General features: G+C 35.8%; 1 protein-coding gene across 4 annotated transcripts in view; it reads right to left on the reverse strand.

Annotated features, from left to right (window-relative positions):
- Nucleotides 1-70: 70 nt before the first annotated feature.
- The window catches only part of ATF7IP (activating transcription factor 7 interacting protein), a 122,897-nt gene continuing 101,466 nt past the window's right edge, over nucleotides 71-21,501 (reverse strand). For all 4 annotated transcript variants that reach the window (XM_040488855.1, XM_040488854.1, XM_040488853.1 and 1 more), the window contains exons 10-15: nucleotides 19,525-19,589; nucleotides 17,533-17,611; nucleotides 15,102-15,257; nucleotides 13,268-13,450; nucleotides 7,632-7,744; nucleotides 71-3,312 (exon numbers count right to left, since the gene is read on the reverse strand). In XM_040488855.1, coding sequence (XP_040344789.1) covers nucleotides 2,893-3,312; nucleotides 7,632-7,744; nucleotides 13,268-13,450; nucleotides 15,102-15,257; nucleotides 17,533-17,611; nucleotides 19,525-19,589 — 1,016 coding nt within the window. In that variant the 3' untranslated portion in view covers nucleotides 71-2,892. The remainder of the gene's footprint in view (nucleotides 3,313-7,631; nucleotides 7,745-13,267; nucleotides 13,451-15,101; nucleotides 15,258-17,532; nucleotides 17,612-19,524; nucleotides 19,590-21,501) is intronic.

A 21,501-nucleotide genomic window follows, 5' to 3' on the forward strand; every position in this document is an offset into this window, starting at 1 on the left:
TGCATATTTTAAAGTGAGTCCAAAGAAACAGGGATATAGTTACCTCATAAAGTTAACAGCTAACAACAGATGTTGTCTTGGTAATTTATAAATTTACTGGCAAGAACATAATTTTTAAATGAGGCTTACACTTAAAACAGGGTGAAAGTTACTCTGACAAAGTGCAAAACAGAGAGTAACAAACATCACTTACTTTTTAAAAGCCATATGAACACCCTACATTTCAGGTCAATATATCAGAAGTTTTCAGAATTTCCAATAAGGCAGCACTTAGACAAGTATTGTCCAGCTAAAAATGCAGCAAACTTGCATTCCCAAAATGGGATAATCAAACTTATCTGTAATACTTTGTGAAAAGGTACCATGAAATAAAAAAGGTACCATGGAGTGTGAATTGCTACAATATGGTCTGTAATCAGTAGCTATTTCTAGTTGAGTCCTCCTTTCTTTCTCCCAAAAGAAATGAACCAAACAGAAAGGCAGCTCATCAACATTAAAACCTGCCCAAAATAAAAGCCAACAGTTCTAAGCCTAGCATTTTTCAGTAAATTCAATATAGATGTTGCCTATAAATCCATGGCAGGCTAATCTGAGGAAAGCATCTCATAATAAACGCTTTCCTCAAATAATTAGTCTCTCTTTGTAGCTTCCTTCCTTCCACCTTCTGGAATAAAAAGTTTGATTTTGCTGTAGTAAATATATTTTTAGGGTTACTGTTTGGTAATTTATTATTTCTTCCTTTGACAGAAAACACACAATATAGGCTAAAATACTTTCATTCTACTGGGCTTCTTTGCCTGATTACATAATGCTATGAAAGCTTTAAAAAAAAAAAAAAGATTAGTGAATATAAATAAAAAAATTCACCAAGGGAAGCTTTTCTAGGCTAGGGCAAATTGTCATCACATGAGCATAAACTGGCCAATAAAGAACAATTTTGAACATGGGCCTTCCATTCTGCAGACAGGAATGATCTTGATCACATAATCAACAATGCAACCATTGCAGGTAAAAACATATATACATGCAGATATAGATAGGTGTTCATACACATCTAGAAGATCATCAAATTCTCCCTTTCAGAATTTTGATTGGCATGACACTGGCAACTTCTTTACCACCATCAGTCCTAGAATGAGTAACATCTACATGCTTGGTAAACCTGATTGATAAAAACTTTAATTCTCATTGTGGTCTCATTTTCTGAAAGTGAAAGGAAGGTTTGGAACATTTACAATTTTGGCAATCTGTAGACTTTCTTCAGCATCAAACTTCACACCTAATGTGACAGTACACTGACCAGTGAAAGTCTCTAATGAGAGTTTTACAACTAGAATGCTTCTCATTACAAGCCATCAAAGTTGCAAACAAAGCAGCATTCACAGAAGGAATACCTCCCTCCTATAATTCCAGGGAAAACTAAAGATGAATTTATTTTGAGAAGGTAGGAATTTAAATAAGGTAAGGGAAGATGACTTGAAAAACTATTTGACAAACTCCATGAATTCCTTTCACACTATTCCCAATCATTCTCTCTCATCCCCAAACTTACCCTATTTCTCCTACCCTAAACTATCTACCCTCAAACACCTACCTGAAACCAGGAGAGCTGGCACTCATACTGAAAGTCCAGGACCTAAAATGAATTTGATTAACTTTGAACAGGAACAGAGAGACACAGAAAGTTATACCTAACTGTTAAATAAAATAACCCCAAATCCTATCTAAAGCTGACAGAGGGTAAATCAGACAAAACTTGGCACCATCAAAATAAAGTTAAAAGATTAAAACAGAAAGAATGATATGACAATGAGGAAATAAAGCTTTCCCTTTGATATTTTAGTTCACTGTACTTTGTGAATTTTATTCTTTACTACATTTGAAAGAATACTATGCTTCGAGTGATAAAGAGAACTAACACTGCTTTTATAATCTCTAACACAGTATGCAACATAAATCCTAAAATATGTTTGAAGAACAATTTTCTTACATAATATGGTCTTTCTTGGTCCATTTTACACAGTTAATTTAAATAGTGACCAAAGATAAAAGCACTTACATTATTAGAAGAAAAGAGCAAGTCAAATTTGGGGAGTTAAATGTAGTGATGCCACTGATAAGAATATACCTAAAAGGATTGGTTTAAAAGTGACTTGAGGGGAGGTGTGCTATATTTAGTGGAGATGAAGGAGAAATGAAGGGCGAAAGCCTGAAAGAGAAGATCAACAATGGACAAATGGTCATGTTTATTTTTGTAGTTAATCTCTAAGGCACAAAATAAATGTAAGAGTCAGATTAGGAAAGAGAGGGGCCACTGCAGATCTTTTTTACCTAATGAACAACCAACAAAAGAAAAAAGACAAACAGATCCTTTCCTGTGTTCAAATGAACCTATTTTAAACTATTTCACCATTTTTCTTTTTCTTTCTTTCTTTGGGTTTTGTTTAGATTCAGTTTAAATCATTTAACCATGAACCTACAGATCCCTTAGAAGTAGAATCATGCCAGTTACATACCATACTTCTGATCCCTCGATCTACTTACTTAATACCTGAAGAGAGGTAAAATTGAGAATGGAAATAGGAGGTTCCACCGCAGTAAACATATAAATAGGGAAAAACACACATAAACACCCACACATATTCCCCAGCCTTAATACTAAAGCAAGGTGCACATTTACATTTCAAAACCTTGAAGCTTCAATTGTCCAGGAGAAGATTCTTGCTTTATGGGCTGTTTATTTTACTTCTGATTATAAACAAATGTAGTGTATATACACAGCTGTCCAAGAAATCTTGCACAATGTGGATTTTACAATGGATATCATGCACAAGATTAAAACAAGACCAAAAAGTGGAAGTCAGAAAGAGGAAGAGATAGAGGCTCCAAGGTTTAACTGCTCTGGGAAGAAGAGATCACATCTGTTGACTGAGGATCACAGAAAGGTCCAAAACGTCCATAAATATCCTTGGCTCGTACTGCAAAGTAGTATTTGCTGCCAGATACAAACTGGGTGAGAGTGCATGCCATGGGCAAGGGAAGTGCCTTTACTTCTCCAATCTTTTTCCATTGTGAGGGCACAGTGGCACTGGGTTCCTCATGGTAAGCATAGAGATGATAGCTGTCCACAGTGGCACAGCTTCGATCTACCTCCAGGACACTCCATGACAGTACAATGCCGTTTTGACTCTGAACTCGTGCTAACTTCAAGTGTGGCTTCTGAGGCAGAGATGTGCTGGCAGCTTCTGGGGGCAGACGCTGTGGCTGTGGGGCTTCTGGTAAGGGTGCTGGGTGCACAGGGCGGGGGGGCTCCTAACAAAAAAAGAGTCATGTTGACTTAATAATGATTACAGAAAGGACTATTTCTGAATGCTACAACTAAAACATCTTAGAGGTCATTTAGAGAAATATCATTTTATATCAAGAATACCAATGGGGCGCCTGGGTGGCGCAGTCGGTTAAGCGTCCGACTTCAGCCAGGTCACGATCTCGCGGTCCGTGAGTTCGAGCCCCGCGTCAGACTCTGGGCTGATGGCTCGGAGCCTGGAGCCTGTTTCCAATTCTGTGTCTCCCTCTCTCTCTGCCCCTCCCCCGTTCATGCTCTGTCTCTCTCTGTCCCAAAAATAAATAAACGTTGAAAAAAAAATTTTTAAAAGAATACCAAGAAATACCATATACTATGGCACATATGGCTAGTCCTATTTGGTGATTTGTAACCAATCATGCCATAAACAATGCTGCTGAGGTTACTCCTGTATACTTTCTACATCTAAAAAAATTGCGCTTTCCTCAGGAAATAAAAGCCTTTGCTAATGGAACATCATTTTGATAGAAGCTAAAATAATCATCTATCTTGAACAAAATAATTTATGTTTACCTATGTTACAGATTCTTATTTTAGAATAATATAACATTTTAAAATATCACGTGTTATGATACAGTCTATAGTAAATAATTTGAGTATTTAACTCTACTTTTATTTTTAGGCCATTTTTCTATCTAAAGACAGTAGCATACCATGAATAAGCACATTTAATGCTGAATGTATATTATGTTCTTGGTCAGTCTGCACAAAAATGGTGACATTTAAAGTGCACTAAGAACAGTAAGATTTAGAAATGCAGGAAGAGCCATGTTCTTTTCTGCCAATAGGTAAAGCATAAATAAGGGATAGGAAAGTAAAGGGATTTAGGGGCAAAAACAAACATTAACTTTTACTTAGAAATAGGGTGTATGAATAAAAAAGATAAATTTGAAAAGGTAGCTGTTAAGGCCATATGAAAAAGCGTGACTATTAAGTGGACCAATTCAAATTGACTTGTTTAACACTGGGCATTGTTATCATTATATCTAGATTTTAATAAAGATTACAATGATAATAATTTTTTCAAAAAAGATTCAAGTGTAAACCAGGAAACAGGGATACCAGTGATCTTTTTTTCCCAAGTGAAACATATCACTGCTCACTGACTTTAGGCTGAAAGTCTGAAACAAAGATTTCCTTAACTGAAATTCATTTCACAAGAACTGTGTTTTAATACGCATTTCATAAAATGGATAATTTATATACACTAAATAGTGAATTCTGTGAAGGTCTGGTATCTTTTTAATCTCTATCCCTTGTCAAAGCTTAGTAGCAGTAATGTGCACATAGGAAGAACTCAAAAAGGATAATTTCAAGGAATACAAATCTGCTTAAATTCATATGCCTGGTGGAAAACATTCATATACACATCTGGAAAAGGATACAATTCACAGTTAAAAAGCTAAAATAAACATAAAGTCAGAAGGGAAAAGAATAAAATTTAAATAAAACACTGAAAGTTGGAGAAGTAGAAGTGATTTAAATACTGGCCATGTTGCTATATTTTCTCTTTCAAATTGTCTTTTTTCCTCAAATAATTTAATCACATAAGTAAATAACACTAAATAAACATATAGCCAGCAAGATCTAAGAGAAGATGGCTGAAGCCATGAATCTAACTGAAGGTAGGAGGAATTTGACGAGTCTGACAACAGCTTTAATAGCTGTTATATACCTTCTAATTCTTAAAATTCTAAGAGTCTGAATCTGCTCATATCTTAAAACTTAATATTAAGTCAACTGAGTTTTGTCTTTTTTATTCTTGCCACTGCAATGGAGATTTTTATTCAAGTTTTACAAATGAAATGATACGATAGGGATTTGCTTCAAAATAATCCAGTATATATTTGGGTTGCTGGAATAAATGGGTGAATACAGATGAAAAAGATTAGCCATACGCTGACAAGTGTTAAGATGAGTGATGGGAAAGTAGGAATCAGTATAGTATACTATTTTTATATATATTTGAAATTCTTATTTAAAACCATCTTCTAAATTAATTAAAATAAAAGAATGTTCCTCCTGTAAGATACAGTTTATTCTACTAAGACAATACACATGGGCTCCTGTTTTTGTGGGTTTTTTTAGTGTTTTTTTGTTTGTTTGTTTGTTTTTTTCTTCTTGAGACAGAGACAGAGGGGCAGAGAGAGAGGGAGACACAGAATCTGAAGCAGGCTCCAGGCTCCGAGCTGTCAGCACAGAGCCTGACGCAGGGCTCCAACTCACTACCCGTAAGATCATGACCTGAGCCAAAGTTGGACACTCAACCGACTGAGCCACCCAGGCGCCCCATGGGCTCCTGGTTTTTAAAAAATGTTCTTGACCAAAAAAAAAAAAGCTCTTGATGGGTCATCAAATTTGCAAACTATAAGGTATTAGAGATATTTACTATATAGTTTCTGAAGAAACATGGAATGAAAGAAGTTATTTGTAGCTGCAAACAACAGTAATGGTATATTCACCACATATCCTAACAGGGCCAGATTTGAAACACTGAAAACACACTGCAGGTGCTGGGATCAGACAACCTTAGTTAAAATGGCTCTGACAGGGGCGCCTGGGTGGCGCAGTCGGTTAAGCGTCCGACTTCAGCCAGGTCACGATCTCGCGGTCCGTGAGTTCGAGCCCCGCGTTGGGCTCTGGGCTGATGGCTCAGAGCCTGGAGCCTGTTTCCGATTCTGTGTCTCCCTCTCTCTCTGCCCCTCGCCCGTTCATGCTCTGTCTCTTTCTGTCCCAAAAATAAATAAACGTTGAAAAAAAATTTTTTTAAATGGCTCTGACATTAGTTTGGGTAATGACCCTGAGTAACCTAAGTAACCACTTAACATCTTTGTGACACTCTACCCTTTCCTATCAAAGGAGAATAATAATACACCTAGGGATGTTAAATAAAATAATACATGTAAAGTGCTTGGTAGAGCTCCTGGTATACAGTTAGTGCTCTGTTAACATTAAGTTTTTCATTGTAGTGGAATAGTAAAAATAACAGCTGTTAAGAGGATAGGTTCTAACACTGGAATGCATGGGTTTTCATGAGTTATGACCTTGGGTTGGTTATTCAACATCTTTATGCATCAGCTGCCCTATCTATAATAAAGCATAAAAAAGGAGAGAAGAGTCCTAAAGGATTGCTGAGTGAGGACCAAGTATATTAACAGTGCCTGGCACAGAGGAGGTGCTCAAGAAATGCTAGCTGTTATTATGTATACTTAAAAAAGGACACTTGGGTGAAAAGTGATATGAAGCCTCAATCTCCTCCCTTCTCATAAAGCCCACATGTCCATTTACATGGTGTACCATACCAAATGCTGTTCTAATCATGTCACAGAAGATTGTGACATTGTTTTGGAGCCTAAATCTAAGGAGACATCTTTGATCCATGTCATCTCTTAATAAATGAATTCCCAATGTCACTGGATTAATAAAAAACAATAAAGTGATGGCAATATACCAGTTAGAACTGATATAAGGTTCTGAGGAAGAAAATAAGTTAGAAAAAATACTTTTTAAAATACTCTTTAAACACTCAAAAATACTCTTTTCAATTTAACCATGAGGTTTTTTTAAATTTTTATTTTAATGTTTATTTACTTTTTAGAGAGAGAGAGAGAGAAGAGCGCATGTGGGGGGAGGGGAGAGAGAGGGAGAAACAGAATCTGAAGCAGGCTCCAGGCTCCGCACTGTCAGCACAGAGTCCTGATGTGGGGCTCAAACTCAGGAACCGCAAGATCATGACCTGAGCTGAAGTCAGACGCTTAACTGACTGAGCCACTTGGGCACCCCTAACCATGAGCTTAAAATGCTCTATTTCAGGGGTGCCTGGGTGACTCAGTCGGTTAAGCGTCCGACTTCGGCTCAGGTCATGATCTCGTGGTTCATGGGTTCAAGCCCCGCGTCGGGCTCTGTGCTGACAGCTCAGAGCCTGGAGCCTGCTTCGGATTCTGTGTCTCCTTCTCTCTCTCTCTGTCCCTCCTATGCTTTCTCTCTCTCTCTCTCTCTTTCAAAAATAAATTAAAAACATAAAAAAAAATTTTTAATGCTCTATTTCACTTCACATATACCAGCTGTGGACTCTTCTTATACACTTACACCACCACAAGCAGAATCAATGATCCTTGATGACCAACATCCCTAAGAAAATTTGTTCATAATGGTAAGATCTATATTCTTAAATTAACTTCTGTTGCCTGAAGAATAAATGCAAACTACAATAATATTTGACAGGTCTACAGGTAAACATTTTGGAAATATGAGCATCGACACTTACAGTATGCACTTGTGGTGGTCGGTGATGCACTGTGAGCTGAGGTCCTGTTGATCCCAGGGTTAGTCCATTGTTTACAACATATGTAGTTGCTTGAGGCACTCGAACTGTGACACCTACAGAACAAAATTAAGGCTTTTATAAAACTAGAAATCTATTCTAAATCTGGTAAAACGCTGACTAAACACTTGAAGCCAGCAAAGTGTTGTTTATAGAATTTGGAAGGAAAAATATTTCTAACCTAGAAACCTATACTCAACTGAAGAATTAATTGAACATGAAGAGAAAGAAATTCTCCCATATGCAAGCAACCAAAAAAACTACTTTCTCAAGTTGTCCTTCGAAGACGTGTGCCACCAATTATGAGAGAGAAAATCAAGAAGGAGGAAAATGGGAGATACAGGAAACAGGAGATCTAACACAGGAGAAAAATAAATGGAATCCCTACCAAGAGGACTATGAGAAAAAACCCTAGAATAGAACACAGTCGCATGTCACATGTAGAAGGCAAAGCGAGAACGGAGCAGTGTAACTCTAATGGCGGACAAATTGAAGCTGTCTTCAAAAATATCTCTGCTGTCTCATCTTTTCAACTAGGACAGAAATCTCAACTGTAAGTTATCCCTGATGTATATTAATGAGGTCCCTCACTTTCTGTCCATGCCATGCTGAACAGCTGAGGATACTCAATTCACTGAACAGAAAACTATTTTGACATATATTATGGTAACAGAAGCAGACTATTTTTTTAAGCGTTTACTTAAATTCTAGTTAGTTAATATACAGTATAATATTGGATTCGGGAATAGAATTTAGTGACTCATCACTTACAGATAACAGCCAGTGCTCATAACAACAAGTGCCCTCCTTAATACCCTTTACCTATTTAGCCCATTCTCCACCCACCTCCCCTCCAGCAATCCTTAGTTTGCTCTCTATATAGTTAAGAGTCTCTTACGGTTTGCCTCTCTCTCTTTTCTTCCCTTCCCCTATATGTAAATCATTTTGTTTCTTAAATTCCATGAGTGAAATCATATGGTAATTGTCTTGGACTTATTTCACTTAGCATAATACACTCTAGTCCCCTCCATGTTGTTGCAAATGGCAAGATTCCATTATTTTTGATGGCTGAGTAATATTCCTGTGTGTGTGTGTGTGTGTGTGTGTGTGTGTGTGTGTGTGTGTACACACACACGTACACCACATCTTCTTTGTCCTTTCATCAGGAGATGGACATTTGGGCTTCTCCACTGTTTGGCTATTGTTGATAGCCAAATTGGCTACTATTGATAACCAATAATATCAATATTGGTGTAGCTACCCCTTCAAATCAGTATGTTTATATCCTTTGGGTAAATATCTAGTAGTACAATTGCTGGGTTGTACGGTAGTTCTATTTTTAACTTTTTGAGGAACCTCCATACTGTTTTCCAGAGTAGACGTACCAGTCTGCATTCCCACCAACAGTGTAAGAAGGTTCCCCCTTTTCCACATCCTGATCGATATTTGTTGTTAACAGGTATGAGGTGCTATCTAATCCTGGTTTTGATGAGTGATGATGAGCATCTTTTCATGTTGTCTGTTGGCCACCTGGATGTCTTCTTGGGAAAAAGGTCTGTTCAAGCCTTCTGCCCATTTCTTAACTAGACTATTTGTTTCGGGGTGGTGAGTTTGGTAAGCTCTTATAGATTTTGGATACTAACCTTTTTTTTTTTTTTTTAAAGTAGGCTTCATACCCAGTGTGGACCCGACACAGGGCTTGATTGTACAACCCTGACATCAAGATCTGAACTGAGCTAAGAGTCTGATGCTTAACCAACTGAGCCACCCAGGCGCCCCTGGATACTAACCCTTATCAGATACGTCATTTGCAAGTATATTCTATTCTGTAGGCTGCCTTTCAGTTTTGTCAATTGTTTCCTTTGCTGTTCAGAAGCTTTTTATCTTGATGAAGTCCCAATAGTTCATCTTTGCTTTTGTTTCTACTGCCTCCAGAAACGTATCTGTAAGAAGTTGCCATGGCTGAGGCCAAAGAGGTTTGCTGCCTGTCTTCTCCTCTAGGATTTTGATGGCTTCCTGTCTCATACTCAGGTCTTAGATCCATTTTGAATTTATTTTTGTGTGTGGTGTAAGAAAGTGATCCAGTTTCATTCTTCTGCATGTAGCTATCCAGTTTTCTGAACACCATTTGTTGAAAAGACTGTCTTTTTTCCATTGGATAGTCTTTCCTGCTTTGTCAAGTATTAGTTGACCATGTATAGTTTGTGGGTCCATTTCTGGGTTTTCTATTATATTCCATTGACCAATGTGTCTGTTTTTGTGCTAGCATCACCCTGTCTTGAGGACTACAGCTTTGTGATATAGCTTGAAGTCCAGAATTGTGATGCCTTCAGTTTAGCTTTTCTTTTTCAAGACTGCTTTGGCCCTTTAGGGTCTTTTGTGATTCCATACAAATTTTACGATTGTTTGCTCTAGCTCTGTGAAAAATGCTGATGGTATTTTGATAGGGATTGCATTAAATGTGTAGAGTGCTTTGAGTAGTATAGACATTCTTCCAATCCACGAGCATGGAATGTTTTCCCATTTCTTTGTGTCCCCTTCAATTTCTTTCATAAGTGTTCTACAGTTTTCAGAGTACAGATGTTTTACCTCTTTAGTTAGGTTTATTCCTAGGTATCTTGTGGGTTTTGGTACAGTTGCAAATGGGATTGATTCCTTGATTTATCTTTCTGCTTCTTCATTATTCGTGTATAGAAATGCAACAGGTTTCCATACAGCAATTTTATATCCTGTGACTGCTGAATTCATGTATCAGTTCTAGCATTTTTTTTGGTGTAGTCTTTTGGGTTTTCTACATAGAGTATCATGGTGTCTGCAAATAGTGAAAATTGGACTTCTTCTTTGCCAATTTAGATGTCCTTTATTTCTTTTTGTGACAGTGAAACCCGTGTCTTTTTCCTGACCATAGAGAATAGTATTAGCTGTGGGCCTTTTGTATATGGCCTTTATGATATTGAGGTATGTTCCCTCGATCCCTGCTCTGTTGAGGGTTTTTATTAAGAACGGATGCTGTATTTTGTCAAATGCTTTTTCTGCATCTATTGACAGGATCGTGTGGTTCTTATCCTTTCTTTTCTTTTTTAAAATGTTTTATTCATTTTTGAGAGACAGAGAGACAGAGTGTGAGCAGAGGAGGGGCAGAGAAAGAAGGAGACACAGAATCCGAAGCAGGCTCCAGGCTCCGAGCCGTCAACACAGAGCCCCATGCAGGGCCCGAACTCATGAACTGGGAGATCATGACCTGAGCCGAAGTCGGATGCTTAACCGACTGAGCCACCCAGGTGCCCCTCCTTTCTTTCATTAAAGTGGTATATCACATTGATTTGCAAATATTGAACCACCCTTGCAGCTCAGGAATAAATCCCACTTGATTGTGGTGAATGATTCTTTTAATGTACTGTTGCATTCAATTTGCTAGTATCTTATTGAGAACTTTTACATCCATGTTAACCAGGGATATTGCCTATAGTTTTCTTTTTCAGTGAAGTCTTTGTCTGGTTTTGGAATCAAGGTAATAGTGGCCTTGTAGAACAAGTTTGGAAGTTTTCCTTCCATTTCTATTTTTTGGAACAGTTTGAGAAGAATAGGTATTAACTTTTCTTTAAATGTCTGGAAGAATTCCCCTGGGAAGCCATCTGGCCCAGGACTCTTGTTTGTTAGGAGACTTTTGATTAGTTATTCAACTTCTTTGCTGGTTATGGGTCTGTTCAAATTTTCTGTTTCTTCCTGTTTCAGTTTTGGTAGTTTGTGAGCTTTGTCCCTTTCTTCCAAATTGCTCAGTTTGTTGGCATATGATTTTTCATATTATCTTATAATTGTATTTCTGTGTTGTTGGTTGTGATCTCTCCTCTTTCATTTGTGATTTTATTTATTTGGGTCCTTTCTCTTTTCTTTTCGATAAGTCTGGCTAGGGGTTTAACAATTTTATTAATTCTTTCAAAGAACCAGCTCTCAGTTTTGTTGATCTGTTCTACTGAAGTTTTTTTCTTGTTATTTCTCTATAACTTATTTCTACCATAATCTTTATTAGTTCCTTTCTCCTGCTGCCTTTAGGCTTTATTTGCTGTTCCTTTTCTAGCTCCTTTAGGTATAAGGTTAGGTTGTGTATTTGAGACTTCTTATTTCTTGAGGTGGACCTGTATTGCTATGCACTTCCCTCTTACGTCCACTTTTGCTGCATCTCAAAGGTTCTAGACTGTAGTGCTTTCATTTTCATTTGCTTCCATGCATTTTTTTTCTTCTTTAATTTCCTGTTTATCCCATTCATTCTTTAGTAGTGTGTTCTTTAACCTCCATGTATTTGTGGTGTTTCCAAATTTTTTCTTGTGGTCGACTTCAAGTTTCATAGCATTGTAGTCTGAAAATATGCATAGTGTGATCTAAGACATTAGTTGAGTCATTAGCTGAGGCCTGATTTGTGACCCAGTATGTGATCTATTCTGGAGAACATTCCATGAGCACTCAAAAAGAATGTGCATTCTGTTGCTTTAGGATGAACTGTTCTGAATATATCTGTTAGACAATTTAGTTGCCTACTGCCTGGACCACATTCCTGCCATATACTCAGTTCCTGGCCTATCCTATAGTTCTGCCTGGCATCCTGACTATGGTGAGCGCAGTTTCCCAGAACTCATTCATGACCGTACTGATTTCCCACAAAAAAGCTCTTGTAAGCTGGAGAAAACTGAACCCAAACTGTGAACCAGAAACTCTGCTTAGTTTATTTTCTCCTGGAAATCATCACATAATAATGACAGTTTCTTTAAAAAGCATTTAAAAATGCCCATGTTATTAAATTTTATAAAGCTGCTTTTTTGGGAAGCCTGGGTGGTTCAGTCAGTTGAGCGTCCAACTTTGGCTCAGGTCATGACCTCATGGTTCATGAGTTTGAGTCCTGTATCTGGCTCGCTGCTGTTAGCACAGAGCCTGCTTTGGATCCTCTGCAGCCCCCTCTCTCTGCACCTTCCCTGCTCATACTCTCTCTCTCTCTCTGAAAAATAAAATAAAAACATTAAAAAAATAATAATAAACTTTACATATGCTTTGTATATAAACCTCTATATGCACAATATATTTTATTACCAAATATAATATATATATATAAAATATGTATCTGTATGTATATAAACACATGTGTGTGTGCATGTGCACGCAAACAATAGATTTCCTTTAACATTTTCTGATCTTTTACTTCTCAGCCACCATCCATATCTTTAAGACTCTCTCATTGGAAGCTATTCTTTACCATTATTTCCATTATCTGGGCCAAGCCACAATTGATCATTCCCGCTTTAATCAGGCAATGTATCTCTTAACAGAGTACAGACCAGTATCAAACAGAGTATTTTGAGAGTATAAACCATAAATACAGTTAAATTGAAGACAACACCTGGAGCACAAATCATATAATATACACGTCCAATTTTTCTGGTTAAGTCTCCAAAGGGAAGAAAAACTTAATATTAGTTTTGTTATGATATTGTAAGCATTTTTTCTCAAATCTAATGTCAATACAAGCCAACTAAATGCTAAAGAACTACATATAACTTGGGGCCCTACACAAGAAAAGAGTCTCTTACTGTTTTGGGGATTGACCTGCCGAACAGCAGGAGCCTGCATAACAGTTCCTCGCAGGGGAGCCTGAGCTGGTGGTGCTGGGAGAGTTGTATAAACCACTTGGTGGTTTGCAGGCGCTCTCGGTACAGGGAGTCTTGTGGTCACCTGAGTTACTGGCCGATGTGTTACATTCACGGTGGTTGGAGCTAATGAAAAGCAGAGAAAACATATCAAAATGCAGTTAAGTTCTATGTTAACTAAACAGTATTAATTGTAATGAATGCTGTACAAAATCTAATTAACTATAATAAAGACAGAAATACAGATAACAGTCTCTTTTTGTAATCTTGAAAGATAAAAGTAGTAAAGCCAACCAAAATTAAGAACACTATTATTACAGTCCAAGCTTCAGAAGAAAAGGCTGCCTCAAGCATGCCCAATGCCTTTCCCACTCTTGTTTGACTAGGTTATAAGCACGTGAAGATAAAGACTTAAGAGCATGATCTTAAGGGAGTGACTTAAAACAGCAAATTTTCACTCCTTAATGTTTAATTATTCCTAGTAGAGTGGGATTTGGGCCCCTTTAGGCTTTCTGCTAATGGCATAAACCCAAGAGTAACTGTATACTCACAGTTCACGAAACTGGCTAGCTATTGTTACTGACAATTTTCTTTAGGTGAACTGAGCCATCTCTTATTCAAAACAATAAAACATCAATTAAAATACAGAATTCTTTCTTCTCTACTCCAGCATTCCTCCTAATCTATGTTCCAAAGAACATTCATACCTTGAGTGATATTAACATATATCTATCAAAAAAGTCCTAAATGTTCACCGACAGAATGGAACTATAATAATTACTTTAGGAGTTAACATTTTCTTGTTAATAACTCTCTGAATTACTATCACATTTTACAAATGATCACACATTAACTATATAATAAAAATAATAAATCTACTTTTATATGGAAAAATGCATTCTATAATAAAATAAATTTGTAGGTAAACAGTGGATATGACAAAGATAAAAAGGTTTTCTTTACTAATGGCTTACTTACTAAAGTCTTTAGTCTTTACACATCTGAACTTTCAATGTGAGCTTTGAGAAAGGGGAAGAAAGTATACAAGGAGGAATGCTTATCTCTTCATCTCTTTATTACCCATTTTATTTTCTATACTACATATGATTTGTTTGCATAATTGAGATTTCTTCTAAGTTATCTAAATTCATGACTTACACTTTGATTTCACTAGATAAAATTCCATGTGAACTCAATGTTTTCCTTAACAAGAAAAGTCCTTATTTAAGTATTTTGCAGATAAATCTTTAATGATGGGCCATTTTATTAAAAAAAGGCAAACCGTCTTGATTGGCTTTCAAACAGTTTAGGAGATCTAGGGTACATCTTGAAAATGTCAGATTTATAACTTCTGGAAAGGCAGTCAGTAAAATATTGGTATGTATCTCCCAATGATAGTGTTAGGCCAGTTAAAAGTAGTTCAAGTTAAGAATCATTTAAAATTTCTTATTTCATCAGTCACTTATTACTTCAAGGTCATAACCAGAACAAATCATTACACCCATCCCTTCCAGAGAAACTATATTCATTTCTTCTGCTTACAGTGGCAGATGACAAAGACATATACAATTTTTCTTCTTTATAACCACTCCGTATCAGTGCCATTACTTAAGATGGTCAGCAAAACTAAGTTACACTCCATTCAAAAAGATGCACTGTCTTCAAAATAACAGAAAATTATCCTTAATCTGCTGTCTATTCTTTCCACTTAATTCCATAGTCGTATTTCACTGGAGGCAAAACTAAAAGCTTCAACTCAATGATTCAGCAAGTCTACCTGTAGGTAGTAAATGTATGGTTGTCTGTGATGGTCCACTTGTTGGCACCCCAGATGGTTGAAGAGGTGGTGCTGGCTGGATGGGTTGCAATGGTCGAGACACAGGCTGAGAAGAACCCACGGTTGACACAGGGGTATGATTTAGCTTTTTCGGGTCTATTAATTAAAAGTGAGACATTGTGATTACTGATAGAAAAAAAAAATCAGAAATACAGGTTCTTCTCGTATTTGTGAATTTTGTGTTTGCTTGCCCCTCAGTTACAATTACCACTAAGAAAACAATTTATTTCCAATTATGTGTATATTTGCTAGGTTGAAACACCACATCACAACCTTAAATAATTCACTGTTGGTTCTATCACATCTTCTAATTCACATTTACAGAGATATAATCTTACATTTGCTTATGAATGAATACTATTTTTGAACTCAATACAATATCATGTCAATCAGAGTAATTTCATTTCCTAATTCATATATATCTATGTATCTATTATCAAGGACAATCTCCTAAACAAATACCTATAAATCAATGAGCTTTTCACCAGCAATCTTGAACTCCAATTACTGTTGTTTAGGTTCTTTTGTTTGATAAGACAGATGGTTGCTTATTTACACTACCCAGTCTTTAAAATAAGATACACATAGTGTCTAATCTCAAAAAAAGTCTTATATAGCCTATGGAATAAATGTTTGCATCTCAGAACAAGCCTTAAATACTAGGTAACCACTATATGGCATAATGTAAAGAGTATAACCAAAAGCCCTCTATCCAAAATGATCCCCATTGATTTCTGTCCTAAGGAATTCTGCACTAAAATGTAAATAAAATTTAAGGCTGTAGCTATGTTAATTGGGTCCTGATAGAGGGAGGACGGTACAATGGAAAAATTGAAGGTGCAAAGCTGGGGCCATAGGAAAAGGCCCCATGAGGCAGGGATGCTAGAAAGGGAGCAGTCAGAGCACTGAAAACTTTTAGAATCAGCCCTAACTGTGTCCTCTAAAAAATAACAAGTATTTATTTTGTCCTCTAGGGATTCATTATATTTAGACTTGTCTATAAAAATAAAAAAAAAGAAAAATCAATGCAAATAATTTGAAACCTTTTATGTAAACAATAATCATAGTGGTATGAATTCAATTCTGACAAATGATGGCATAAATCTTCCAATTTTACATCAGTTATACAAAAAAATTGACTTCCTATCACATAATCAGCTTGTTTTCCTAAAACCAATGAATCTTATTCCCTAAAATATTTAAACTTTAGGTGATTTTTAAATTTAATGTCTTTAACATAACAATTAGCCGACTACCTTATCTTAGTTTTTCCATATGCATTATATAATTATCACCACACAGTTTCGCAGATATGTCTGTGAATAGTTGTGCAAGTAAGTTTGAGAAATACTTTATATCTTGAATTTCTCTTGGAAAAATTATAGATTAGCATAGAAAAGCTCAGAGAAGTCTGTATAAAAGGAAAAACAAACATACAATTTTGTTTCATTCAGCATTTCTCCAAGTATGTTTAATTACTGAACTTTTTATTCAGATTACCTATTAACATTGGAGAAGAATAACTAAGAATATTGGTTGTAATTTCTTTTTTTTTTTTTTTTTTAATTTTTTTTTTTCAACGTTTATTTATTTTTGGGACAGAGAGAGACAGAGCATTAACGGGGAAGGGGCAGAGAGAAAGGGAGACACAGAATCGGAAACAGGCTCCAGGCTCTGAGCCATCAGCCCAGAGCCTGACGCGGGGCTCGAACTCACGGACCGCGAGATCGTGACCTGGCTGAAGTCGGACGCTTAACCGACTGCACCACCCAGGCGCCCCAATTGGTTGTAATTTCTAAACACTGTAACTCAAAATAATATTGAAGAATTTGGTGTGCAGGTTTTTAACATCACCTTCATTTTTGTTTATATAATACTAAATAAAGAAAATTAATTCAAATAACCAGAATTAAATGTATACACACGTGATAGTACCTACATTAAAGGGCACCTGAATGTGCATGTGTGCACACACATACATATGCAGAAAGAACACTTAATTTAGAGTCAGAGGACATGGGTTTGATCCCCAGCTCCCTAATTGACTCTGACTTGTTCTCTTTGAATCTACTCTCAACTATAAAATAGGCATTATACGGTTACCGCAAAGATCAAGTGAAATAAGATATAAAAAGAGGAGTGTGCTAGAGGTTAAGCAGTCTCTTAACTGCTGTTTTTCTCTATGCTTTGTTCATATTCATCAAGATTAGATTTCAATTTTTAAATTCTAATATAAAAAACTCTCTAACATAGATACAAATATATCAAGCATAATGCTGTAGATATCTGTCTTCACTGATTATCATACTGAATTAAGAGAAAAAAATGCTACAAAGCATTCCTTGGTACTGGTACCATTACTTATAAGTACCTTGTGAAGCTCCACTCTCTTCATCATCCATTGTGAGATCAATGACACCACCCGAATCACTGCCTGTGGCTTTTCCACTCTGAAAAACAAAATTTCTGTATTTTGCAAAGGAAACTCTAGAAGACATAGAGGAAAACTAAAATACTAAGGGGCAACAAGAATAAATGAGTAGCCTGGTTCAATTTGGACCCCCCCCTAAAAGGCACTACCTGAAAAAAAAAGAGTTTGTCAGATAAATGATCCCCGAATACTCATAACATGTGTCATATAAAAAATAATTGTGAAACATTCTCACAAGAAATTCTACAAGTTGTTTTTTTTTTTTCTCTAAATCTGTCAATTGCATAGAGCTATTAAAGTGATTAGGTACTTTAACTGGTAAGTGATTAAACACAAACACTATATTTTCCAACATTTAAAATGTTGATGAATTCTACAAACATTACATTAATATTATTTACTACACTAATATTAATACCAATATTAATTCACCAAAGTGCCAAAAGCAACTTCAAAGCTAGAATTAAGTTACACAAAATGACCTATGTTTCTTCCCTAAAAATTTTACATGGTAGGATAAGATATGGTGTGCTATACTATTAACTGACATCCAATTTGACCAAAGTCAACCCATTGTCCCAAATCATTAGAAATGCAATTAAAACAATTTTTTTTAACTCCACAATAGCAACAAAAAAGGAAAGTAGTACAACACAGACCTAAAGAACCAGTATCTTTGAGTCAAAAAGACCGATGGCATCTTTTAGTTCCAACACATATTAGCTATGTAAATTTATGTTAAAAGGTAATATCCTCAATTTCCAAAGTATGGATACGCGATCTGTTATGAGGACTAATCCAAATATGCATAGAAAGAGCTTAACACTAGGCATAACACGTGCTGTGTAATAAATGCTAATCATAATTACTTTATACCATACTGAGATCAGCTCCAAATGATTAAGGTTTTTAAAAACTGCAAAACTCAGACTTCACAAAATTAAAGGAAACAATGCCTTGACATTAAAAACTTCAGGCCCAATCCGAAGGTAATGATGTAATTCTAAATCTTTCTATGATGATGACTTCATTGAAAATGACTTGTCAACACACACCACAATCTAAAATACAAAACTAAAAGTTCTTAAATCCTTAAAGAATGTAACAGAATCCACTTGCTGCAGTGTATTTTATAAGGTCCACTTTTCAAAATTTTCTAAATTTTAAATTTATCAAAAATTACTAACCATGCAAAGCCCAGTAAAAAAGAACCCAACTAAAGACAAAAGACAGTCAACAGAAAATAAGTCCAAGTAGAATAGAACCAGATGTTGAATTCAGCAAAGGCTTAAAAGCAGCTTTAAAAAATAGGTTGAAAGAGGGGTTGCTGGGTGGCTCAGTTGGTTGAGCAACCAGCTCTTGATTTTGGCTCAGGTCATGATCTCAGAGTTGTGAGATCAAGCCCCACATCAAGCTCTGTGCTGAGTGTGGAGCCTGCTTGGGAATCTCTCTCTCCCCTCCCTCCCTCTTTGCCCTCCCCCTTCTCTAAAAAAAAAAAAAGTTCAAAGAAATGAAGGAAAATACAATATTAATGAATGCACAAGTAAGCAATCTCAAAAGTAGAAACTGAAATACAAAAACAGAAATTCTAGGTCTGAAAAGTATGATTAACTTAGAATAATTTTCATTGTATTAAAAAATATTGATGGAGGGGCTCCTGGGTGGCTCAGTCGGTTAAGCGGCCGACTTCCACTCAGGTCATGATCTCGCGGTCCGTGAGTTCAAGCCCCACGTCAGGCTCTGTGCTGACAGCTCGGAGCACGGAGCCTGTTTCAGATTCTGTGTCTCCCTCTCTCTGACCCTCCCCGTTCATGCTCTGTCTCTCTCTGTCTCAAAAAATAAATAAACATTAAAAAAAAAATTGATGGAAATCCATTATCCCTGAGGACTATAACTGGAATTTTACTTTGAAATAGAAGGAAAAAATCTTACCTGTGATGTGCTATCAGCTGCTTTCTTATTAACAGAAGCATCTATTGTTTTGTTTGTCTGGTTTTCTGAGGAGTCAAAAAAAAAAAAGCCATTTTAAAAGCACCTACAGAACGTAAAAGGGTTGGTTGTTTTATATGCAACAATTCATGTAACTTTCTCCAATTATTTTTTTTTTCTGTCAACATGTCATATATGCAAATGAACTCTCTCATAGACCACTGCTACAGTAACTTTCAAAAGAGCAAATTTACAATAGAGAAAAAATTTTCACATACCCATTGCCCAGAATATTTAATTCTATCCTAGGGAATATCTTTGGAAATAATTTAGGGTACGTACAACTTAAACATCCTCACATAAGTAAATGGTTAAATAAAATACAATTTTTCCATACTATATATCTTTGGAGAAAAAGATTTAATGACATGGCAAAAAGTATAATAAATTCATTAGCAAAATCATTACACGAGGATTCTGAGAAAATTTACATGCATAATCTCAGTAGTTAAATCAGATTTTTCTTTAGTCATTTTTCAATTAACTTACATTGGGTTTGTGATACACATGCATACATACACACAAAAGTTACTTCTAGAACAGCAGAGAAAATCAATCAAGTATGGTTTTCTGACTCAACTTCTAAAGAGAAGGTATTAAACTTTATCAAATGTCTTTAGCATCTACTGAGGTAATTATTTAGCTTTTCCTCTTGGGTAATGTGGTCAATTTCCAATGCTGAAAAATTCTTATCCTTGCTTTCTGTAGATAGTAATATTCTTGGTTAAAATATGGGAATTCTTTCATTTCAAATCATCAGAACACATATAAATTATTTATGCAAAAAGGAAACACTACTATGTATTTCATTATATATAAAATACACACATACACACACACACACACACACACACCTGTATGTCAAAAAATTTTGGATAAACATCTACCTATTAAAAGAGGGTTTTCCAGGCTACAGAAGTAAAAAGGAGGCCCTTATAATTTCTCCCTACCCTTTTTAAATTATCTTAGTTTTCTTGTAGGAAGAATATATTAATATATTCCTTACTTTTTAAAAAAAATATCTGAAAAGTACTTCATTTATAATACATCAGCATCTTTTCTGGACTGTGAAGTTCCTGAAATATTACTTAGTAAAAAACAAATTCCATTTTACTGATCCTACATGGCCGAGTATTAATATACACTGATGACATTACAAAACATCAGTGATTTACCACCAAAGTTTTTTATATATAATGTTAGAATATATTCATTTGGGCTTAGAAGGATTTTATTCCCATAACTGTAATAATCTTCCTTAATCTAGGTTTTTAATTAATATTCCCTGTGCCTTTATTGTAGACTTTTTTGATTCTTAATGTAACAGTTTACCATTTCACTTATAATATCTACTTCAGATGACTATAAATCTATCAATAAAACTGGTCAGGGTGAGAAATTAGAAATTGTACCTTAAAATCTTTCTATCATTTGGGAAGCCTCTCTATTTTACTATTCTTAAAAGATGATGTCATATTTAACCAACACTGTATTTTTACTGAAGTCATAAAAGGGTTTTTACAGAAGTGCCAATTAGTAGTATTCCTTATTAGGTGCTGGATATTTGGTGTATTGAAATGAATTGAATGCAAAACTTTTAAATCATTTTCACAACACCATCTCTCATCTGAATTACTACCACAGCTTCCTAACTGGTCTCTCTAACCCTACTTTTATCCTCGCCAAAGCATTCTTCTTATTGCAGCCAGTGTTCAGGGATGTCACACTCCTCTGCAAAAATCCTTTAATTCCTCTGCCTATCACCTTTCCATATATTATCACATACCTTTTCCAGATCTCCCACATCCTCTCACAGGAACCTCATATCTTAACATTCATCACATTTATAGTTAATTACTTATTTAATGGCAAGGTTCCCTATTTAATTGTGAGTTTGGTGAGAATAGGAACTATTTTGTA

This window comes from Herpailurus yagouaroundi, unplaced genomic scaffold (genome assembly GCF_014898765.1).
Source record: "Herpailurus yagouaroundi ecotype Mexico unplaced genomic scaffold, PumYag 166, whole genome shotgun sequence".
NCBI classification, from domain to species: domain Eukaryota; kingdom Metazoa; phylum Chordata; class Mammalia; order Carnivora; family Felidae; genus Herpailurus; species Herpailurus yagouaroundi.